This window comes from Prenolepis imparis, unplaced genomic scaffold (genome assembly GCF_030444845.1).
Source record: "Prenolepis imparis isolate NDT839.2.m4 unplaced genomic scaffold, iyPreImpa1.0 SCAF_1, whole genome shotgun sequence".
In the NCBI taxonomy this organism is placed as follows: domain Eukaryota; kingdom Metazoa; phylum Arthropoda; class Insecta; order Hymenoptera; family Formicidae; genus Prenolepis; species Prenolepis imparis.
In genome coordinates, this window is record NW_028141159.1 from 2,204,771 (window position 1) to 2,231,304 (window position 26,534).

The 26,534-nt window shown below is 30.5% G+C and overlaps 2 protein-coding genes and 1 long non-coding RNA gene across 19 annotated transcripts in view; 2 read left to right on the forward strand and 1 right to left on the reverse strand.

Moving 5' to 3' along the window:
• The window catches only part of LOC145941835 (octopamine receptor beta-1R), a 71,002-nt gene extending 64,876 nt beyond the window's left edge, over positions 1 to 6,126 (forward strand). For all 12 annotated transcript variants that reach the window (XM_083048246.1, XM_083048175.1, XM_083048183.1 and 9 more), the window contains one exon: positions 1,656 to 6,126. In XM_083048246.1, coding sequence (XP_082904372.1) covers positions 1,656 to 1,962 — 307 coding nt within the window. In that variant the 3' untranslated portion in view covers positions 1,963 to 6,126. The remainder of the gene's footprint in view (positions 1 to 1,655) is intronic.
• The window catches only part of LOC145941969 (uncharacterized), a 198,158-nt gene that overhangs the window by 65,531 nt on the left and 106,093 nt on the right, over positions 1 to 26,534 (reverse strand). The window lies entirely within an intron of this gene.
• Positions 19,062 to 26,534, forward strand: part of LOC145941893 (octopamine receptor beta-1R) — a 92,996-nt gene continuing 85,523 nt past the window's right edge. For 3 of the 4 annotated variants that reach the window (XM_083048288.1, XM_083048376.1, XM_083048310.1), the window contains exon 1: positions 19,062 to 19,223. The gene's annotated coding sequence lies outside the window, so the exon portion shown is untranslated. Of the gene's footprint in view, positions 19,224 to 22,958; positions 23,131 to 26,534 lie in introns of those variants that run through there. The other variant, XM_083048296.1, reaches the window with a different exon arrangement.

Genomic DNA, 26,534 nt, shown 5'->3' on the forward strand with positions numbered 1-26,534 from the left:
GATGAAAGTTTTAAAGAAATTGAACGGTTGCGACGGTCAATGAGAGAATGTCTCGATGTGTAAAGAATTCTAGCCATTCACATGGGAAAGAAGCTTGACCTTAACCGGTAGTCGTTCTATTCTTAGTCTCCGCAGCTAATGCACTATTACGAAACACATAATTCGATTTGTATCGACCGATGTAAACGTGTGTGACAATGCAATAGCGCTATGATGCACGAAAATAAAAATTATGCCACGGGAATAAAAATTATTTTTCTCGGTTCAAATTTTTATTCGTCTTGATTAATTTATGGTTATATGTATATTTAAAATGAAAAACAATTGTGACACACTGAGATTTCATTTAGAATTTCCTTTAATTTTACTTAGAATCTATATATAGATTTATTATTTTTTATTTCCAAATAAAATTTTGTATATCATTAAGGGAGAAGTAAAGATTTTCAATAAATCCGCCTGCTTTAGAATCTACGGAATTGTAGAATCGACTTATGTACAATTTCTATACGCGAACAACAGGACATTTTGTTCGATGATAAAATTCTAAGTAGATTCCGAGTAGATTTAGTAAATTTCTAAGCGGACGGCTTAGCTTTATAGAATTGCGACTCTTAATATGGAAGCCATTCGACATAGTTATTTCTACTATTCTGAATCGAGCCTCGATAATGGTATTGGGGAAAAATCGTATATAAAGCGAATCGAGAAAAATTGAGACGAAAAGAATTCCTTTCTCCTGAAAGTCTGTAAACCTATTCTTTTCTTGTCGATGGAAACAATTTCGATGTCAGGTGCATGTAGGTCAGCCCAGCCAGAAAAAGAGATACACTTCGTTTCTTCTTTCCCACCGCAATATATATAATTTACCGATTTACTGCATTTTACAATCGCGAATTAAATAACTATAAACAATAAGATAAACGTATTTTCTTTTCTTCTCTTCGCATTTAATTTGTCATTTAATCATTTTTATGCAATCCTTTTTATCGATACCTTTCTTATCAATAAAGTTTAAAAATTAATTGCCGATTAATAATTTTATATAATTAATATCTTTAATATATTAATATATTATAGATTATAGATATATATTTATAGATATACCAGGTGTCCCATTTTAAAGGACCCACTCAAATATCTCATTGTCAGAAACACTGCGTTAAATCGAAAAATGTTTCCTACAAAAGTTGTAGGGTTTCGAGGGGGACATAACATAGTAATATTCATTTGACCTTGGGCGGCGTCTCCAAGGTTAGTGAAGGTTAACCTTAAGTGAAGGTGAGAATGAATTTTGAAAAAAATAAAAAAATGCTTCAGATAAAAGTTGTTCAAATTAATTAGTGGAAAAAGATGTTATAATAAAAAATATGGGTTTCCATTTAAAAAATTTATTCTCACCTTCACTTGACCTTGGAGACGCCGCCCGAGGTCATATGAATATTACTATGTTATGTCCCCCTCGAAACCCTACAACTTTTGTAGGAAACACTGTTTCTGAGATATTTGAGTGGGTCCTTTAAAATGGGACACCCGGTATATTTATATCCATTTATAAGATTAATTCACATGATTTGTGTATAATAATATATTAATAATCTATATCGATTGTTTAATTAATAATAATCACACGAGTATCTCTTCGATTGATGCAGGTACATCATTACGGCGTTGTGCACCTCGTGCAAAAGCGGCGATATGGTGGTGGCGATCGTGTTCTGGGTAGGCTACTTCAACAGCGCCCTTAATCCACTCATCTACGCATACTTCAACCGCGAGTTTCGCGCGGCCTTTCGCAAAACCCTCGAGAGCTGCTGCCGCGCATTCGGTCCGGTGCACGATCTACGTCAGGTACACCGTAAACAGGATCTCGTGCACAGCAACGCCTCGTCCGAGCTGCACGTCAACAATCAGCTGCGCAACAGCGAGATGACCAATGTCCACATCGAGGCGTGCATTTAAACGGATCTCGCGGATACGGCGGGGCAAAAATAAACGGCCGACTTCTTGCGAGCGCGAGAAAAAAAGAATAGGTAGGACAGACGAGTTCGCGAAGTGTATCCAAGCCGATCAAAGATATGTTTAACATTAATTTAACAATAATTTAATCATTTTTTTTCGTATAAAAATATTTGAGAAAAAATTAATGTGTATAAAAGAGCAGATTTAAAATTCTCTTGAAGAGAAAATTTAATATGAAACAGATTCAATTTCTTTCCCACAGATTCATTTCAATATATAATAGGTATCTTTTTCTTATATTGATTACAAAACAACAAACTTTTTTATCAATCTAATATTAGAGGGAATTAAGGCTGTATTCACTATTGTTACCGCGTCTTCGTTTTCCTTACGATCCTCCTCTGACTATCTTCTCAGATAAAATTGGAAAAAGGAATATTCAGGGATAAGAAAAGAAAAAGAAAATAAGTATATTAATATAAAAAATAAATATTTGTGAAAAATAAATTTGAAGAAATTTTGATGTATATATTATATATAGAGTGAATTGCGTTTGTAATTGAACAATTATTATAAACTATAATATCATTATTTATTTATTCCTATAATAATTAATTATTGTTAATTGTTGATAATTGTTGTTAAATGTTAATTATGAATTGTTGTTGGTTAATTTATTTAATTTTTAAAATTCAGTTGAAGATTAAATCTCTCATTATTAAAATTAAAATTGTGTTAAAAGAAAGTCTTTTCGTAAAATTCATGACAACATTTTTGAGAGAACATTTTTTAAGAAAACAAGGTATTAAATATGCAATTATATATTTTTTATTTTTAAGATTTGGTATGCGTTTATATCGCATTTAAAGAACCTCAAGTCATATGAAAAGATTAAGATTGCTCAAAGATCATCGGAAAATTTATCATGAAAACTAAGACTGTTCGAAAATTCGCGAAGAAATTTATAATTAAAATTAAGGTTGCTCTCTCAATTTTCTCGTCATTAAAATTAAGATCGGAAGAATGTGCGATATCTGCGATATTCGCGCACTAAGTACATATTCGCAAGTACGTACTCGGCGTAAGCAATTTGCAAGAGAGAAGTTCACAGTCCCAAAGAGAACGCGAACAGAGTATGTATGCTATGCGCTCGTGCCTGTTTCGTTCTGCGGCCGACCTATTTTAAGGGACACATTTGCCGCCTAGTCCCCGAGGGTCTATTTCTGTCCAGGCAGCGTTCTATCAGGTCCGTAAATAAGACTCCTGTCCGTCGGCAGATTGATGTTCCGATTCAACAGTAATATTTTAGCACCGATTCGATAACGTCGGAATGAACTTTCGAACCAACATTCGATTTGCGCGCATACTTATTTATTTCACTGTGTCATTTGGGGCATTGTACACTTTTGTAATTATAAATTTAACTTCTATCCCATGTGAAATGAACCAAAAATAATACGATTATTAGTAACATAATATTATACAACAAATAAAATGAATATATACACACGTTAGTAATTTAAATTGGAAAATCATTGCGAGAAGATTATTATTTTTCAAATTTTCTTATTTCAAATAATTATTTTCGCTCTTAATTATTTATGTTTTCATAAATTAGCAGAAAGATTAATCTTCAGGATTAAATTTCAAAGATTAAAATTGGCAATAAACTGTATACGTAGCGAAGATTTTTGTTGTAAAAAGGAACTGCTTCGAGATCGATGGAGGAATCTTCAAGAAAGCATATTAAAGAATTAATTCGAGGGATGTTGTGAGACGTCCTATAGACGCTGTCCCGTAATTGGAGGAGAAGCGAAGGGAGAAACGAAGAGACGAGAGGGAAAGACCAAGAAGAAGGGTTGGAAGGCGGGAGATAAAGCTGTATTACTCGTTTAGGGGATCATTTTGTACATAATTGCGCTGCGGCAGCGCGTTTCGTTCTAATCAAAGGGATTTATAATAACGAGACCTTAAACGAGGGATTATTGTAAATACGAATCTGCGTATCCTTAGGCTCGAGTAACTTCGTGTATAAATGTTGAATCCGTATCATCCCTCTCGCAAGACAAATCGTTTTACTGAAATAGGTAGATTTACGAAGGCACTTCGTTAAAGAGAATCACTGAAATGCCAAAAAAAAAAAAAAATGAAGCAGAGAATATATTATATACATATATATATATATATATATATACACACACACAGTATATGAATCTATATGTACAGCAATAGAACGTAAGAATGTTGCTGTTACGTTGCTCGACGATTGTTATGTATAATAATTATGTAATTTATTGTATATTGTTTATTTTAAGATGAATGTAGTGTAGTATTTCGATATCCATTTTAGCCTGAATTTTTGGAAAAACAAAAAGGAAGGCGGAGGAATTATGCGTAATTTCCATAGATGCGTCATCCATTACACAGTCCTGTCTTCAAAGCGTAAATTTTGTGTTTTAGGAAATAACAAAGTCGAAATTATTCACTTGAATCGATTTACTTTAGAAAAGGCTTTCAATTTATTAGAATCCTTATTTTTCACAGAAAATATATTTCAGATATCTATTTCGGAGTATTACGCAATATCTCTAATTTTCAGATAACATGAAAAAGCATTTGACAACATTGATAATAAATTAAATAATTCATGAGATAAAATAGAATGAAGAAAATATCACGTACAATCCATTTTTCGATATTCTTTATAATAAAATTTACTTTTTTCTGGAATAAGAGAGAAATTTTTATGTTTGCGTGAATTTTTTCAATGTTAAAAAAATCAATAGTCACGAGTGAGTTATGGCGATTGCGTCACGACAAACGCATGACTTATTTTTCAATACTTTTTGCTTCTTTTTATTTTCTTATTAGTTTTTTTTTTTTAAGCGTCGGTTGACAGATCAAAGAAAACGGTACACATATATATAGTTATGTATACTTCAGAGTGCAGAACAATCACTAACGTAAGCAAGATTGAACGATGGACGATATCGTAGACGCATTTTTTTCACGCGATTGTAAAAATTAACGATTCATAGAAATTTTATTTCAATTATAAATATATAATATTTTAATTTAAACAATAATTTAAATTATTTTATATTATAATATTTAATATATTGCATTATATTAGCTTTAACAACAAATAATGTTGTGTGAAAATCAATTTTAGTGATTTTAAAGAGGTTTATAATTTTTTCTTTCCTCCCTATTTATTTACGATCGTCGGGATATGAAATCGCTATGAAATCGTTCGTCGGTTCGATCCACTCGTATATCACGTATCTGTTAGGCTACGTATAAAGGCGACTAGTGCCCCCCCTAATGTAACGTAATGTGCAACGTTGTAAATCGATGTTTACGAGACACATTCCCGCCGTAAAAACGGCTGCTGCGAACAACCGGTGTCGGCAAAAAGATATTAGTGAGAAAAAGCGATATAAAACTGATTTCAGACGATCTATAATTTACGAAAAAAAGAGTTACATATTTAAAAAAAAAAAAAAAAAAGAAACATAAGAGATATTAAAAATGTATACAAATTTTACGTTATATATATTTGATACACATATATTCGAATTATTGATCGTCTAAAATTTGACCTGAGGCATCCTCGACGAAAAGAAAAACACGTAGTATTTTAATGACAATAGCGCGAATGAGAGAATTTATCATAAGTTTTACGGGCGCGCGATTTTCGTAGACTGCAGATTGATATCGAGATAATTTTGCGAGAGATTGTGATTATTTTGGATGCATGGTCATACGCATGTGGCGGAATTTGCAGGTTACATAACTATATTTACTGTAATGTGGTTTCATGGATCGTGTTGTCTAATGATTGAGAGGCTAATTTATCGCGAGATTGCCATATGCGACTAATTTGTGGCGATTAACAGTGTCATATTACACGAAAAGATGAATATGCATCTATTCCTTATCGTATATCTATTTATTTTATTACATTATTATATTATAATTCATATTTATAAATTATTTTTAAATAATTTATCTATTTATTCGATTACTTATTGATTTATTTATGCAATTATTTATTCAATTACAAAGATAACATCATTCAATAATGTTATATATATATATGTATATATTTATATATGGATATATATATATATATATTTAATATTTATATGTCGATTACATTGAAATACATATATTCATTAAAATGAGCATCAAAGATCTTTGGTTGATATCTTAATAATATGTAAGTAAATAATAATATATATATTAATTTAATATATATTTATTTTTTACAGATTTATGCATATTTGCAATAATTATTTTTTATAAATAATTTGATATACTTCAACCAATTCGTAAGTATATGTATTTACATATATATTTTTCTCTTTCATAGCAAAAATTTCAAAAGTTACTTGCGTGACTACGCATCCATCATAATAAAAGCCTAATGCATGACATATTTTCAAAATAGTGCATTTTTAAATGCCAATGATGAAAGAATACGTATATATGTGTACGAAGTAAAATCCTTATGTATCGTGTGAGAATGTATTGAGAGTGCAAACATATTGAGATGATTGTGTTTGAAGATGTGGATCTGTGTAGAAAATTAATAACAATGTTTTAAAGAAACTTCTACATTTCTCTTGACTTTTCATTTTCCTTCATGAAATCCACAATTGTACTCTTTCCTAATTCCTGTAATAAATTCATTCTAAAAATAACAATCCCACATTCTTGTTTAAATTTAAATTACACTGGTGACTCTATTTTAGTTTGAATTAAATTTTAATCTTTTCTACAAAATATATGTTATTATGTCGTGCAAGCTATTTTCATACAAATAAATTCGCGTCGGCAAATCCCATAAAAATTTTGTAACTTGGGATAAAGAGTAACGGAAATAATTGAGCTGCTTGATGCTAAACGCGTACGTATGCAACGCGTGATAAAATTTCCATAAAATTAAAGAAGCTTTTTTTTATTCATAAATAAAACTTAAAAATCACACAATATTTTTATTTTAAAATTTAAATATATAAATTATATACATATATAAAATTTATATTAATAAATATAAAATTTAAATCTCTAAATAATATAAATTATATAAAAATTTTTAATTAAATAAAATTAAAAAATTTTTAATTAATTAAAATTATATAAAATATTTAAAAGTAGATTTCGTTTAGAGAAAGAAGTAATGATATAATAAGTATTAACTAATTTAACATTTTTTATTAAATTTTATTCGAGTTTATATATATATATGTATATATGAAATTTATTTCTTTTCACATTTTCAGTTGATGATATGGGTTTTAGAGCAGAAAAATAGCAGATATGTGAAATTATTTACTTATTTAACAGCGACCGATTCGATTCTATGCAACATTCTAAATGTTTACGCCTTACAAAGCGTGAAATGCGACATCTCGTTCCAGAAAGCTTGTCAAGATTTCATGGGTAGTCAAACTGCGACACCTGCTTAGCATCCGGGACAATAGCTTCCTCTCGCTATTGTTGCAGAATACACGTAACTGCTGCATCGAGAACTGTATATTCGTATTATTGTAGAATTTTCGAATGCGCATAAATTGACAATGTTTGCTTTCGTCTCCAATAAATCGAAATCTAAACAATGACTTGTAACAATTCCTTTTATTCTGATATATCTCCCATATATATACATACTAATATTAAACGCAATAAATACACACATACAATATATATTTGTTATAAAAATAAAATAATTATTAATGAATATATTATAGTAAAACAAAATTAACGAAATATTTAATATTTTATGTTAAAAAAATATGCCAGAATAAAATATGAAATATCTTATAAACTATAGATTTCTTGATTTTTATATAAAGTGTCTAAAACTATCAAACATTCTTTTAATGATAAATTTTTTAGCTAATTATAATGTAACTAATAAAATTAATTCACAATTAAGCTAATAAAATATAAATCAAAATAAAGTAAAAATTAAATTAAAAATTTTATATAATCACAAAAAATTACTAGAAGATGTCTACTAATAGCCATTTTAATTTGAAATTGTACAGTAGAAAATGTTCAAAGTTGTTCCCTCCACGAAGTCAGTAGAAAATCTAAAGTTACTGAAAAATACCTGTATTTTACCGCCTGAAGTTTTATTGCAATTAGAAAGAGAGAAAAGTTAAGGCTTCATAAAATATATAAAGAAAAATGAGCCATATAAACGAAACAAATTTCGAAGTTTTGCATACTATATAGTTCACATCACTAAGTTCTCGTATTTTATTATATTGCTCCAGTTTAAATACAATATTCCCCTTTAATCGAGTCCTTTAATATAGTGTCGATACAGTTTCGGTATTTAATATTTCTCTTTGGATCTTTAATATCAAAGTGTTCTGTTTATAACATATTATATTATATATATATATATATATATATATATATATATATATATATATATATATACGTTATTGGAACAAGTTTATATTACATAGTAGTCTAAAAAAATTAAGAAAATGTCTTTAAATTTTAAAAAATAAATAATACCAAAATTTTTGATTCCCTTTTAAAAATGATATAAAAAAATCAAATAGAATAAAATTGGATTTCTAAAGACGTGATAAAAAATTGTCGAAATTATCGAGTTTATCGTGTTTTCAATTTTTACACACATATAAAAAGCAATAAAAGTTTATTATTGCTAAGATATTCTCTAAAATGTTGTAATGTATGCATTGTAATGCGATTCCTTACTCGATTCTCTTCTACGACTAACGCGTTAGCGAATTATTAATTACACAAATCGCGCGAATATAACGAGGGGGGCGCGTTTTCGCCGTAATAACAGAATCGATAATTAATGTGGAAATGAAACTGGGTTAATATAATATCACTCTCAAAGTCAAATGTTTGCCTCCCGATTCGTGTACCATCGTCAAACGTCGGAATGTTCTCGAAGACGCTATCCCGTCGACGTAGATAGACGTGTAACACGGTAGAATATTCGCCATTCCCATGTTGGTGAAGGAGATTCAATTAAACCCTACTCTCAGGGAAGAGAACAACCTAAACCCGTTCGAAGTCTTGATTGATATATGAACATTTCTCGTTCCAAATTCATTTTTCTTCTTCGATAACTTTAAATATTCATTTCTCTTTCTTTTAATAATCCACAAAATCTTTTCGTTTGTTATAAACATTTTTTTATTTGTTTTTTTCTCGCACGTGTAAATTCTAAAAGTAATCTCCTATCATGCCCAGACGTAACCTTCTTCTTGTAATTTAAAAAAATTCAATTTTATTCTGTTTTAATAATTCAACGTGTTGAGTTGTAGGTTTCTCTTCATTTCTAAAAATTCTAAGAACTTTTGATAAAAATTTAATTCAAAAATAAGCTTGAGAATGAAACATTGATAGAGTTCTAAATCGGGCGAGAGAAATTTCTCCCCCTTGAATAATTTCTAGGAGGCGGAATTTCTTTTTCCTCTTCTTTTTTTTTCATCTTTTCCTATTCGAAAAGCGAGACTGGGGAATGTGGGACACGCACCCGGTGCCGTCCCGGTTTTGATGCTGGTTCTAGTTTTTTCCAGCTCGCCCCAGGGATAGCTCTTCGCAGACAGCCACGTTTATGCATATGCGTTTCAGAAATTTTCTAAGGACTGTCCGTGAATGAAAAAGGTCAGAGTATATATATAAAATATACAAGCAGTCTTCATTTATCGATGCACTTTCGATACAATTTCGTCAGAACCAGAATGTCATAGTGCAGCGGATTTCTCATTGACTGCTTCATTATGTATGTGTGTGTATTTGTGTTTATATTAATATATAAAAACCCAATAAAAAATAAAATAAATATAAAAAATTTAATATATATGTATATATACACGGAGATAATTTTCTTTTAGAATTTACGCTGAAAATCATGATAATCGTGGGACAATATGGTATGGAAAGAATTTTATTAGAATTTCTCTGATTAATATTTATCACAATAAACATAATAATATCTACACATTAAAATATAAAACATGTTTGAGTAATTTTACCATGCAGTTTAGTAAAATTAATCAAACATGTTTTATATTTTATTGTGATAGATATTATTATTTTTATTGTGATAAATATTAATCAGAGAAATTCTTTCCATACCATACTGTCCTACGATTACCATGATTTTTCAGGGTAAATTTTAAGAGAAAATTCTCTCTGTGTATAATTTTTATTTATTTATATATAAATCAATATCATAATATTTATTTAAAAATTGTTGACTATTGTGTAACTAAACTAATTTGTACTATATAACTTTATTATTTAATTTATATTATATTATATAATTCATATTTATAATTCATTAATATTTTATGTATAATTTTTATTGGGAAACAAAAATGTTATAAAATAACTATTCATTTACAATAGTTTTTTCATTTACAATAATGTTTTCAAAGACAAATGTTAAATTATTTTAATAATAATATACTTGATTTGCGCAAGTATAGAAAAGCACCAATACAATAAGTAATCACCTATCGCAATATGGTTTTTTTTTTTTTTTTTTTTTTTTAGTCGATATGAAATTCCAATAATATCAAAAATTATCTGCCTTGTACTAGTCTCTTTAATGTAATATTTCATTTATGCAGTGTTTCTCCCCCCACCATTTAAAGTCACATTTTTAATTTTTCAAACTAAAATCTGTAATATTATTTTGCCGATTTTTTTCGCCAACATTTAAATATGTAGAAGTACACTGTCGATAAAGACAATAAAATATTATTGAAACCTTCGGAATCGAAAATATGGATTGACCAAACTGCGCGGTAAAAATAACGCAAGGCGAAGAACATATCGCACGTGTGCTTCATTAAAACTTACGGATCGTGAAACGACCTCCAGACTTTATAACGCTTATGGTTCATTATTTTATAATCGTTTATTCAAAGAACTTAAAATAGAGAAATTATGCTAGTTTAAAAAAATATATATATTAATATTATTCGATCAAGACAGAAAATAGATATTTTAAAGATTAAATCTTTCTAAATAATTTTAAAATTATTAAAAATTGCTTCTCACACTTTTAGTTTCAACAAGAAAATCTTTACATATTTCCAACTAAAGATATTCTGCTTAAAGAAACTTTTTAGTAGAAAAATCACTAATGCTTTAATATGGATGAATTATTGCAATGTGGTAGCAAAAGAATTGAAAAAGAGAAAGGGGAAGACAGATGGTTCTTCTTTTGTCTTAAAATATAGCATAATATAGTATAATTTTATATGTCATATAAGATGTATAAAATAAAGAATATTTATTACACAATAATGTAAATTTAAAATATTTAAGTATAAGATTCTCGTTTTGGTTTCCTTCGATCGTAATGGCGAAGCATGCTTTCGATTCCCCGAGTGCAAAACTTCGTCGAAAACTTTTGCGGATTTATATCAACGCGGTATCCGTAAAACAAGAGCCAACCCCAATGGGAAAAGCCAATAAAAAAAAGGGGGAGACCGATAACAACGGGATTCGAAAGTTCGCATCCCGAATAACTCGGAATAATTCGAGGGGTTATAATATGCGTTGTGCTGGCAAAATTAAAATCGGAATTTTGGTGATGAAAGTTTAATCGCGAACCGTCGCTTTTAATGTACGCGTTTAATTAACGCGGAGTAGTTTACGATAAAGTTCTATCGCAGTTTGTGTGCATAAAACCACGAAAATTGATCGTAAACAATTGATGCAACCTATTTTTTAATTTATTGTCTGAAATCATGTGAAACACGTAAAATAATTAACTGACTGATATATATCACTTTCCGAATAATGTTCCGCATTGTTTATACTTAATATAAGAATTATATGTTATAAAGATTTTTAATGTTTCGTTTTTAAATTTTAATCGAATTTGTAAATTCATAGTTGTTCAAAACCATGTAATTATTCAAATCAAGTTATTTAAAAAAATATATAATAAAATAATGTATGTAATATATACATAACTATAATCATGTTACAAAGACTTATTTCTTAAAAAAGAAAACGCGGTTGTAAAACCAAAACTAAAAAAAATTTAGCAAAGTTTTCTATAACTTTGTAATTTTTACATTTTCTAAAGAAACATATATTTAAGAAATTGTTCGAAAAGTCTTTGATTACTAAGACGTCATGACGCAAAAGAATTAAACATTATATTTTTAATAAAACGCACAGAGAGTTTGCGAAGTGTAATAGCTTGATAAAATATATTTTTGGAAAAATGATACGATTCCATTAAAATTGCAAACGTAATACCTTGCGGCGAGACATGGAGACTATCAAAACAACATCATCCTAACAATTACACTTTTTTTGTTATATTTTTAAAAGTGATAGAGCGAATCTCTCTGTACTAAATTGCGTTTTAATCTCTTTTAAATTCGAAGTACAGAAAATTAATTCTCTTTTCGATAATTTCACAATTGTGCGACATATAATACATATTTAATTTTACGTTGTTTATTATATCTCATTATATTTTATGTATAATAATTACGTGTATATATATATTCTATACCTTTTTATATCTATATCTCTTATTTTATGATTTTCTACATTATTATGTTAATTTCTACACAGTTGAAAAATTTGTGTTAAATTTAACAAATATCATCTGTCCCAAACGGTCCACAGAAATTGTTGTGTTAATTTAACATAATACGAATATGTTAAATGGTGACATGAATATTGTGTTAATATTTTAACATAAAATAAATGCAAACTTCAAATAAACTTAAAATAAATTTTGTGTAAAATTAACATAGTTTTAATGTAAAAATTAACTAAAAAAATTGTTAATTTTACATTTTATCACCCCCACTTATATTATAAAGTAAAATTAACATTTTTTTTCTGTAAATTTTAACATATAAATCTTGTCACTAATAATACGGAACATATTTATTGTGTAAAATTAAAAATAGATATACATTGTGTTATTTTTACACTTTTTTTTAGTTGTTTTAATAATTTAACATTTGAGTCCAATTAACATAACAGCAATATGTTAAATTAACACATGAATGTGTTAAATATTGAACACAAAAATTTTAACGGGGACCGTTTTTAACAAGAAAACACAAATTTTCCAACTGTGTATTAATTCTTATTATACGTACAATAAAGTCTTTTATAATATGTCTATCTTTATACCAATTATTAAGTTTAGAAAACGAATTTCGTCTGTTTTCATCATATTAATACATACATATAACAGTTTGTGGAACACATATTATGATTCTGTGAAATACTTTGTGCTAGAACCACTGACGTTCATTAATTAGTCTTATTAATTAGCAGATTAGTGATGCGTTATGCATCGAAAACAACTGATTCTCGCCTGTTAATGCGAAATGCGGCGCGTTAAATCCGGCTCTTTAATCCAGCGCGTTTGCTCGGTCCAGTGACGCGATGTCAGTTACATGGAGTTTAGTGACACGAATCCAGGGCTTAGTCTCGCGTAAATCGAATTAGGCAAGTTGTATTCCGACCATCCTATTGTTCGTCATCTGATTATATCCGGCAACTGATCGCGTCAAAATGGACAGTATATAGATGAAAAATGAGTAATTAAAATAGCGGGATTAAGAAAATAAAATATGCTTTATACGCGGCGCATATTTCCAGTTTTAGCAAAGATAAATATAGTTTTACATGTTCGTGAGAGAGTATTAACGGCCCCAGTTCGATTTAATAATTCAGATCCGGATATAGAGCTGGCTGACATTTTCGTGATTAAAGCGTTAATTTAATCCATTTTTTGCAATTGCTCCGTGCGATTTGGAATATTATTTGATATCATTAGTTTTATATATGCAAAGATATAAATAACTGAATCTCAAATGTCAAAATCTTTCGTAATTTATACAAACGATTATGTGCAAAATTATACATTATAAATTAAAATTATATAATATATAAGTTAAATAAATAAAAAATACATACAATATATAATAGAATATAAATAATAGTATTAATATTAATCATTTTTATATATTTTTATATATTTATATAATGAGTTGAGCATTAAGAAATATTTTATGTTTTATACTATACATATATTTCATTAACGTAAAAATTTAATAATATAGAAATTTCATAGATTTGTAATATGAAATGTTTTGGAAAAAGGTTTATTTTTTTCTCTCAGTTTTTCCCTTTTTCATTCCACTTTCTTAATATTTCAAGCAACCAAACATAGTAGCAAAGTAATAGAAATTCAATACATTTTATTTGCTAAGTCAATTTCTTTTTCTAAGTAAAATCTAAACTAAAATTGCCATCAAACGATAGACGAACGTAAACGCAAACGGATACATAGAAATTTGGGTAGATATTTTATATTCTCTAAAGAGGAAGAGAACGCCATTTTATCGACAGAATGTGAGGGTTTTCTGCATCACCGGGAGTATTCAACTTAGTACTTTTCCTTGCTGATAATCGATAAGGACCTAGGTATAAGTCTGAATAATAGAATTGCCTGTGGTTGATAAGAGAGCAAAATAGCAAGTAAATTTACAACAATGGAAATATATTGAAGATTTCTATAAAGTCGATGATAGAGGAGTAGAGTTTCATTTCTTTCTGCAGATGACATTAGAATAGTTTTCGCGGATAAGCAAAGGGTTTTATTGCGATAATAACGAAAGAACGAAAAGTTGTATTCTAAACCAATAATTGATAAGAATGAAGAATATATATTTTTATTGATATAAAGTATTTTTTTAAAGATTATAATAAATTCTTTAAGACTTTAAGACTTGGAGACAAAATATCTAGAATTTAAGCCTGCAGTTTTTTAATGTTATTACATATCAACTTGATCATCTCAAAATCCAACATATCGAGAATAGATGTGGGGTTTATAATAAATTCAATATTTTAATATCAGATTTATATTAATAGTTTGAAAATTTGCTTTATTGAAATCAATATAATAAGAAAATGTTCTAAATTTATTAGAAAAGTATTCTGGCTTAATTTTTTAACATTTTTCTTTCAGCTAGGTAAATTCCATAGAAATTATAATTTAGTTTCTAAAAATCGGACAAAGTGATTTTTGACAAATCAGAGAAGTGATAGCAAATTTGTACATTTCCGTTAGCAGAATATGAAAACTAAACAAAAGATGTATAGATTTAATCATATAAGTGTGTTAAAATTATCTATGTTTTTTTTTTAATATTCTTAATATTAAAATTTTTTATATAGTTGTCATTATTCAATTACAACAATTTCTGGCTATAGTTACAAAGATATTCTTAAATTGGTCTCTTTTTTTAGCCGAGTTAAAAATCAAAATTTGAATAAGGAGTGATCAAATCTATGAGTTTCTTTTTTTCTAGGGGCAATTCCATATCGTTAAATCAAATTGACAAGGTCGATCGTCGACCAAGTCAATGAATACCGGAGACGAGGGAGGAGGAAGAGAAGTGAAGGTGAGAACGCGTTGCAGTGGGCCATGTTGTCGCATCGATTATGCACGTATGAACCTTGTCCCAGTGCATATGTCGATTCTGTCAATGGCGAAGTTAATTACCAAGGTCCGTTGCCGGAATTATGTATCAATCCTTATAATATCTCATTTATAATTATGTTATATATAGCTTTACTATCCAGCGACTTTCCGAGAACGATCGTCCATTCATTAGTCCGGTTTGAAAAACAACCCTGGAGCTGTATATGATCCTTCAACATTATGAAACCAATGCTATTGAAAAATATCGAGAGAAGAACAATATAATATTTTTGTTGAAAATGTTGGATAACATTTTATCATGTTGCGTAATATGTAACCGTACACTTTATACGCAAAAATAAAATTTTGATAACAAAACGTATTGTTTAAAATAATAAATAACACATATACAATTAATAAAATTTCGTCTGAAGAAACACATTGCTCTCATAATTCAAACAAAATCTGTAACTTTCTGCGAGACTTCTCAAAATCTCAGAAAAATTAAAACTCTTTCTCTCTCAAAATTACACAATAGAGATTATGGACCGAATTACAAAAGATTGTACTTATGGTTTTCTGTTTTAGTGCTCTTAAGGGTTTATCCAACCCAGGATACAAATAAATGACTATCTATCTTTCCCTCTAGTTTGTTACGTTAATTATTAATTTAATAATTCGTCCTCGAAATGCACGTAAGTGTTTGATTATCGGGACGTAGGAGACCGCAATAATCGAGTTACTCAAGCGCTAACTTCCGCTCGTTGTCGCCGAAACAATCAAGGTAATACCAACAGTGTAGACCCGTAATGTCCAGGTGTCCGTAGCTGCTGGCGTGACAGTGCGCAAGGTTGTTCGATACTTGTTCGTGCGACGCGACGCCTTGAGAGAAGTTTGCTCCGGCACATGTTCCGCATCTAAATGCGCGCTATCTAACTTTAACGTCGTAGAGACGTTACATACGACGCGATAGCGTGTGAATGCATCTATATGCGTATCGGTTGCAAGATTCTGGCTGATTCTCTCTCTAACGGCAGAGTTTACCGTATAAACTGAATGGACGGGGAACTTTTTGACGAAACAAGTAGGGAACGGACGACAATGTGATTCTCTATACAATAGACCTGCGACACAATGCTCGATGACTCTATAAATAAACTCTATAAATAAATAATACGGATTTCTATTCGAATTTCTACGGAATATTATTGTATACAGGGTGCGTCAGCTAAATCCGGACAAAATAAACAATTTATTTAAATAAAAGTTCATTGGTCAAAAGTACAAAATTACATAAAAACCTTTTTTCGTGTCATTTGTGGAACCGTTATAGAGAAAAATTATTCAATGTAACCACCGTTTGCCGCAATTACTGCCTCGATCCTGGGCCTGAAGCGATTACACGCTTTCTGCAACACCGGCTTGTCCATATTTAAGAATGCTGCTTCAATAGCGGCTTGGAGAGATGTCACATTAGGATGTTTCGACATGTTGGTGACCCTTTCAATTACGCTCCACACGTAATAGTCCAACGGATTTAAATCTGGACTATTCGGAGGCCAAAACTCTTTGCTCCAAAACATGTCGACGTTTTCCGACAGCCAGTTTTGGACCAAATGACTCGTGTGAGCTGGTGCGCCGTCCTGTTGGAAGATGTACGGCCTCCCGGAGGCCACAGTGTCCATCCATGGCTTGACTACTGTTGTCAGAACGCGTAAATATACTTCCTTTGTAACGATTTCTCTCTTATTAAAAAAATGCGGCGGCATGACGTCACCCTCGCTGGAGACAACGCTTAGGACATGAATACTGGCCGGAAACTTTGTCCTAGCTACAACGGGGACATGTTCGGGGTCGTAGGCGAGCCAACGGTCGTTCCTCCGGTTCACTTTTGCGTCGACGGTAAAAATTTTCTCGTCAGAAAAAAACCTGATGACGCGTCCCGCAGCTTCGGTTTTTAACGAACACACAAGCAAGTTGCAGCGAGCAACTCTCTTCATTCTTGCAGCCTCAGACAGTATCTGTCGTACCCTTATGACGTATGACTTGTAGCGTAGGTCCTCTTCGGCTATTCGGCGCATGGTAGCTTTCACACCCAAAATTGTCGCCAATTTCCTAAGAGACTGCCCTGGGTCTTCTGCGATCAGTTCTTGGGCCCTTTGGACAACTTCCGGGGTCCTTGTCGACCTCTCCCTTGAATGGCTCTTCCTCGACGGGTTTGCGGAACCTTCTTTAGACTTCTCCGAAGCCCTATATTTAGCGGAAACTTCGTAAACTGTCGATCTCGGATATTTAAAGAATTCAATTATTTCGGCCAGCGAACGTCCTGCGCGAAGACTTTCAACAATCGCTGCTCTTCTGTTATATTCCGCGCTCAATTTTGAATGCTCAGCCATTTTGAGTTTATGTTCGTTCAGAACATTGTTTTAGCTTACTCGGACACAAATACCAACCTAGCGCTAAAATAAAATATGGCGGGAAATTCAAATTGAAATTTGTCCGGATTTAGGTGACGCACCCTGTATATACGAAAACCGGAAAAAGTTGGAAATTTTCCGTGCATATATATGTATGTATATCCATTCTTGACTAAAGCGCGGTTCGAGGTCTCTGCGCTACTCTTATTGGTAGAGTTTCAACACTTAATTTTTTATTTGTCACGAATTACAATTATCTTGAAAGTTAGGACCCGCACGGAAGTTTGCTCGACGCGTTCTATCCGGGAATGTAAATACTTAGGAAATTTCAGTGGAACTGATTTATCACCCCTTTGCCTGTTTAGTTAGCACAGAGTAAAAGCTATTTACACGCTGATCGCAGTTTATCGCCGCTCGCTGCCCTCGGGGGACTTGTCTCTCTGAGCGATGCGACGAGCATCGTAAACTTCTCCGAGATCGCTTCCTCGACTCTCTTCGCAGCTCTCGATTCGCGGCAAGATTTTAGAAACGCCACCCCCTCTCTCGCATCTTATGATACGAGCGTGCAATATTCGAGATATTATAGCGTCGTGATAGAAATTTATTATTTCAAAATTTTGGAACATTAATTATTTTTTATTTGTTAAAGATTAAAGAGAGAGAAAATTAGAAAAAGTATATAAATTATGTCACAAAAATTATGCAATTACAAAAATATAATAACAATTATAATAATCGTGAAAAGAAAGAAAAAGAATTTCTATAAATAGTTATCGCGTGCACAAACTATCCTATAGAGACTTAAATTCAAGCAGAATAAAAAATTCATACTCATTATTAGCGAAATTCAGAGCGCGAAAAATAATATTATTATATAATTACAATATTATTAATTATATAATTTCGGCGCAATATAAATGTAAACGAAACACTTATCGCATTTTATTCGACGACGCTATATAAAAACATTGATTGATAAAAATAAAAAAGGAAGAAAAATTGGCAATTTTCGTGCCTCCCGATGAAAAATCGGGGCAAATCCCGCATTCCACGGCGGGAATTGGTGCAACGCACCTCTGCCTGCGCCGGGGGTGATCCGCGGGGGATTGTTTTCGACTACGGCCGCGCCATCGGACGGAGGGTGCCGGAAACAGACGGTCGTCTCACCCTTCTGGGAGGACAGTGCGGCCTGATCCGCGGCGCCGGCCAAATCGCCGGCACCCCGTCCGCGTCCGCCGTGCGTTTCGTTTCCTCCGACGCGGTGTGCCGGAAACGATGAATGAAAATGTGCGCGACCCCATTACACTAAATGCGCATCGCAACGAAAGCGGCCCACACGATCAACTCGTTAAACGGTTCGTGCGAGAGAATCGCAAGTAGAGCGATTTAATAAGCGCAACCTAAAGGCTTCGCGAATCTTCTCGGTGATACGGAAAGGGGAAAGGGGGGACAGGGGGGGAGAAGGACCGATATAATTTGATCGAGCTGTCGCGGAAGTGTGTCGTTCGGCGAGAGTTCGATCTGTCGTTTTGTTCCGAACGAAACTCCGGGATCCGATTCCTACTTCCCCCCTTTTCTTTGACTCCGATAGGAATAATTTTTGTTTTTTTATGAAAAATTAATTTTCGTCAACTATGCTTTGTGCCGGCACGGCTAGTGCGATCGAGGGTTTCTCGAGAGTTTTTTATTTCGCATTCTAAAAGCTACCGCATCGGGGTTGCATTAAGGGGGATGTACTCAGCGCGAGGATCTCGCTGATCTAGGTAGAGTAGGTCGCGGAAATTCACGGTACGATTCGCTCAAAAATGTCAACGTATAATCGAAGATACTGAGATGTCTTTGTTGATGTTCCGCCTGCCTAAAAAGGACTCTTTAAAATTTCTTTAAAAAAAAAGGAATACCAATATTCTTGTTTTCATTATTAACTTATGATTTTTTTCCTCGGATAGAACTTCTGATCGATTCGTCGAACTTATTCTGCATTGTGTTTTTTCAAAGAGAGATCATTCTACAAAGTGCTATTTTGCACCGGAAAAAAATACACGGCGATACCTCGCAGATATTTAACTTTCTAACAAAAATACAGAGTATAATTACGGCCTCTTAATGATCCTTAATGAGACCTCAAGGAAACTATTCTTCGAAAAAAATTTCGGTCGAAGATTTCTTGAAAAACTTTGCAATATGCAACGTATTACATCTCTTCAGTAGGTAGAAATGGAATAGTAAATTGCAGTTTAGATCCAAAAATGTAATTATGCACCGTTTGATAAATTTCATTCGCTCTGAAGTGCGGTTCGTTGAAGCTACCCGGTATTTCGGGTTCTTGTTCGTTTGTTAGAAGTAGATTAACGTTAAGTGTACCTTCGCGTACGTGTGTTAAACGTGTACCAAATTATTTATGAAAAGTCATTTACATCACCATTTTGCATGATAAAACGTCCTCCATAAGCACAATAATTCATAATCGCAATAATAAAGAAACACGTTGTACATTTAACCATTTTACGAGATAAATCGCATTTTATATAATCGTGTATAATCCCCAATTTATTATTATATTATTATACTTAATAATATAAAATTATAAATTAATATTCGTAAAATTAATATTACTCAATTATAATTCTTTAAATATGTTATATACAATGTATATTCTTTACGTATTTAATTTGGACGCAAATTTAATTTATAAGACATCATGTAATTCCTCGGATAGCTCGCGCAATAATTCGATTTTTCTTCGGGTCTCAAGAGCAATCATAATAAGACTCTTTCTTCGTGTAATTTCGTTTGTTGGATTCCCTATGAGCTATCCCTATAATAAGAGCTTCGGGAGCTGTCAACGCAAGATTACATGCTCGATGTAGCACGTAAAAAAGGATTTTAGGTCTTTGTAACGATCTTGTATCGCTTATTTTTCTCATACACTTGAAGAGAAACTTAATTCTTCTCTCTAGAGAATGTAGCTTTCATTTCGAATGGTACCTTAACAAAAGCTATTCGGAAAAAATAAGAGAAATAAGAGAAATCTTCTACACAGATCCCCATCTCGATTATTTTCTCTATATCGTTATGTATATAATCTCTGCGAATCTTATATATATATATATATATAAAATTTCTGAACATATATTAATAACTTTTAATAATTTTTTAATATTAAGATATTAATAAACTTAATAATATTATAATTTTTCTGTGCACTGTGATAAAATTTTTCTTATTCAATAATTTTCAAATATAATTTATTTGTTAATATTATTTATTGCATATTATTTATTATATATTATATCATCATTTATACAATTTTGATGTATACGTATTTTTATTATTTATCATTTTAATTAAAAATTAAAATATATACATAAATAAATATTTCATTTTTATTAAAAATTATTTATTACTATACATATTATATTGAAATGTAATTAAGTTTGAATAATCTAGCGATACCTAATTGTGCTGCGTAAAGCAAAAAATCAGTCGCTTTCACATTGACGTTATTAAAGTCAAGAATCAAGTTTACGTTTCCTAAAGTACAGTCAATCGCTAATATTTTTCCATCGAAAATGTTTTCGTGCCAAAGATCTTTCTTGTAAGCCAAAGATGTGCACCCGTTATGAAAAGAAAACGTCGAGATGTTTTCTTCGGAACGACTGGAATGCTTTCTCGCGAGGAAGAAACATGCTATACGTTCTTATATACAAAGTGACACGTGGAACTTTGAGATAGATTACACTTTGGTCAATTTGAAATCGATTCTTCCCTAGCAAAAATTTAATCGCAATCTCTTTAAATTTCGATATACCTTTTGGTATAATTAAATTTGGGATAATTAAATTATCAGAAAAAAAAAATAAAATTCTGTTTTATTTAAAATAGAATTTTAATTCATCATTCTTGATTACCAAGGTATTTATTATCGATAATTAATCTACTTCATCTTATCTCTCATTAAAAACTAATGCGATGGAAGTGCGCTCATTACAGTGTATAATTAAATCTAATTTTTTGGCAATTTAATCTCGAGATAACTCCATCACAATGTAAAAATAATATTGAAACGCGTCGTTACAGTCTTTAAATATATAACTTTTAAATCTTTAATATCTTTCAAGTAAATAAATACAAATCTAAATTGTGTGTGTGTGTGTGTTGCCAGTTGTGTGTAAAATTTATTAAAAATTCATATTAACTAAAAATAGAACACTGATTTTGTCAAAATTAATTAGCCGGAATGAATTAAAAGACGTGCATAATTCACTTTTCTGCTTCAAAAGCTCTCAAAAGTCCGCCATTTAGGATAATTATTGTGTGCAATAAAAGAACTACTTAATTTCTTCTATGCGGCAAATTACTTCCTTTTTTAACGTAATTATCTCAGCAATTAAACGTGAAAAATTCGCGCTAAATAACGGCAAGATGTTTATTACACTAATTAATAAACAATTTTCAATAAGAAGAGAAAGAGCCTCAATTTGCCTAAATAGACACTTAATATATTTATATAATATTTACGATACGCAAGACGCAAAAAGTCTCAACTTAATTCTAAAAACTAAATTATAATATAAAAATCTCAAGGTACTCTGCAAAGAGAAGATCTCGATGAAGAGATAAGTCGGCTGCAATTTTTTTATTCTGTTTATGCATCTTTCTGCAGGATAGCAACTAATTGTAAATTGTAATTAAAGTCGGATCGTAAAGAATTTCGTGTATCAAACAGAAGTTCTCTGACCGTAATCATGACGTTTTCAAAGGCGATCTTATCGAAACTTGCTTCTCTCATTTAATATATTAATATACATATATATATAGTTTCTTAGTATTTGCATTAAGATTTTTTATAGTAATTGAATTCAGTAAATATTATAAAAAATTGTATATATAACTAATTTTATAAATATATATACTATTATCACTCTATTCTTTCAAATCTACAAATTTTATTTGGAATATATAAATATTACATTTTATACGCATTTTTTAAATCTCTCTTTTCCTTCTTTTACAATATATTATTATGTAATAAATATATATATTAATCGTATGTGATTATATAGTACAATCTATATGAGCGTTATTATATTAATTTTTCTTCTTTCCTCTCGGCGTGACAAAAAATGAAAGGATCAATTCAGTCTTATATTTAATTCGATTCTATACTTTCGTTAACTATACTTTGATCGACAGTAGCATACTATGCCGATGACAGAGAGAAGATGCATTACCGCACTCAGAAGATGCAGTTAATTGCCGGTAATTATCTAACTAATGCTTCGTGAAAAGCGGTGCTTGCACCGCTACCATTGCGACCTACTTTTATGCAACACAATGTATATCAAAATCCATTGCTAGCACAATACTTTCGAATCACTCTTTTTAAAGAAATATTATTTAGCTATTACATAATTTGCAAAAAATATATAATATGCTGCCCGATAAAAAATTTATAACAAAATTTTATAATTAAAGGTCATAGTGCGCAACTATTATAATATATAATATAATATTACTGTAATTACTTTAGTTTAATCTTGTGTCAGTAATTATCTGTCTGGTTAACAATTGTTATGTAACTGTTAAACTGTCTTGTTAATTATTATTCTGATTGCGAAGCTGCTGAAAGCCATAATAAATAATAAGAGAATATCTCGTTATAAAATACTTTAAGTTCCCACCTGACGTTTATCACGTTTTTTTTATTATAGTGCCTTTTTACTATATTTTTTACGGCGTTCTTTTTTACTACGGTGTTCTTTTACCACTCGGATATCACCTGATTAAAATACACGAGTAATACCCGATTAAAATATCCCGTTATTACGGAGTGCCGCGCAATTTCTTTCTTTTCTTTTTTATTTGCGTATAATTTTATTCGGACTCTTTCGTCCTAACGAAAACTGCCTGGCTGTCAGCCAGTACGACGATTATTACATCGTGTTGCGTTTCAGCACGAAGTTTTATACAGTGTTCGCGGAAAAAAGAAAGAGGAGGACACATACACACACATTTATATATATATATATATTTATACACACACACACATATCTACGAAATTTAAGAGTTGCACTTTTCCGACACGCCGGAAAATGACGCGTCGGCCCATCTCGCGCGAAATTTGCGTGATCTACAACAGCAGAAAAATGTTTCCGTAGTGTTTCAGTGTAATTAATAACAATAATGTCTAATTCTCCACATATTAAATGTAATCATCAATATCATTTGACACCAAATTTCTTCAAATTTAAGATAATATTCTAATCTGTGGGAAAAAACTTAAAAAAAATTATATGCGAATTATGAATTTAAATAATGAATTTATAATAATGAAGTATATTATATATATTTTTTGCATTTATTGAGAGAGAGACATAAACAAAGCATAGAGACATAAACATTTAATATATGATAAGTCGAACATTCTTTTGTACCTGTATTGCACATTTTTCTACACCGTATGCGCTTTGTAACATTATACTCTAACCAATGCTCTTGGATTTCAGCTTTGTAGTTTCTTGTTCCCGTTGATTAACTCTATTCACAATTTTGTCGAATTGATTGAACGAAACGAGAACAGAATGGTTATTTGTAAGAAAAAAAAAAAATAAAACGAAATTGTTGACAAATCGAAGCGGTGAGAATTTACTCAATATTTGTCATCCTAGCGCAACAATTGAAACGCAAATTATGATTGCAATAGTATTGTATGTACAATCAACAAATTTATTCGTCATATCGATTACAATTACGATATTTTTTTCTCTCCCTCTCTCTCTCTCTCTCTCTCTCTCTCTCTCTCTCTCTCTCTCTCTCTCTCTCAATAAATGCAAAAATAAATAACGATATTCATAATATAGTAAATACATAAATTTTTACAACTCAAAACTTTTTCAGATTTTTGGCGAGTATATTCTCTCATTTATTTCTCTGAAGTATTTGTACATTTTTTTATTTGCTAAAGTATTTCTTTTACTTTTCAAGTATTTTCAATTTCAAAGTTTTTTTTTTAAGATTTAATACAATGAGGGATTCATTGATTCTGATATGCGCGGATTTTCTTTTCTCTTTTACACATCACGCGTAGGATAAAATTCTTGATCCGACAAGAAAACTCTACCTCACGAGAATGCTGATCGTTCACTCTCGAGATTGGATTCCGCGTAAACACGCGAGCATTCGATTACAATTTGTAAAGTGTGATTTATGTATAAATATAACACAAATTTGCGGAGAACGACGCACTCCGTTTATTTGCGTATTTGTATTAGCAGGAGTACACTTAATTGGTTCATTTATTCACTAAAAAGAGCGTAATTGTATTATATATATTATAGATATTTTATAAATAGTAAATTATAATATAACAAAGGATAACAAAGCATCAAAAGAGCTATTATAAATTCATTATATAATATAAAAAAATAACAATATTAATCAATTTTTTATGATTACCTACATACATAATTATATATATATATATAAATTATAATATAAAGAATTTTATAAAGAAAAAGAAAGAATTAAATAATCATTATTATGTTCTAAATGCTTCAGATTTACTTTTTAACAATATATGATTATTTTTCTGAGAAATTTTAATAAATATTTAAAAATAGGTACTCTGAAATTTTTAGGTACTGAAAAATATGTATAAAAAAGAGAGGAAAATCATTAATTATTAAAATTATATTCTTCATAATAAAATTTTCGTCTAAAAAAAATAGGGGTTTCTGGTATTCCTATTTCTCTTCTCATCATAAATTCACATTTTAATTTATTATTTTTAATATAGAGAATTATGTATATATTTGTTTGCATACACACACACACACACACACACACAAGGAGAGAGAGAAACAGAGAAGAGTCAAAATGTTGTAAAATTAATGCATACGGTATCATGGAGAAAAATATCAAATAAAAAAAATACGCGCAAAATCTATTTTTAATTATTATCGCTAAAACATCATCTAACTCCTTTTTCTATATTTGAGACACCATTAAAACATTCTACAATATTTAAATCAAATTATTTAATATTTACGGCCGCTCATTTATATGTGTAAAACTTTTTATTCATGCTGGTCTTACCACGGTAATATCAACATAAATTGCATCTACGGTTACCCTTCTACCTATCTTTGTGTAAAGAACTTAATTCCTTTTTAAGAGATTGCCTACGTACACATTTATAAAAATTCGATAGTAGAATGTTACGAATTTTATAGTAGAAAGCTAGACATCGAATTGAATATACTATGTATCTATTACCATTAAATTAATTCTCTCAGATTTTTTCTAATTTTTCAATTTAATTTATTAATTTACTCTTTGTTATTTAATTACTTTGTATTTGCTTTATACATTTCGAGATATTTCGGTCTTTTCCTTATTTTATGATAAATCATAAAATTTACGACAAATCATTTTAAATGAAAATCGTTGTTTAATTAAAAGTTTTGTTTTTACTTTTGCCATATCTAATAATTACTTGAAGCTTCGAATCGAGAGCGATTTAAATTCTACAGTACCGCATATTTATTCTGCCGTTAAAAGGATTTATGATGTAGTAGTACCCATTTAAATCGCAAAGAAAAATGATATTGATATCCTTACAAACGAAAAGGTTTTACTCGTAAATAATAATCCTCTCTAAATAA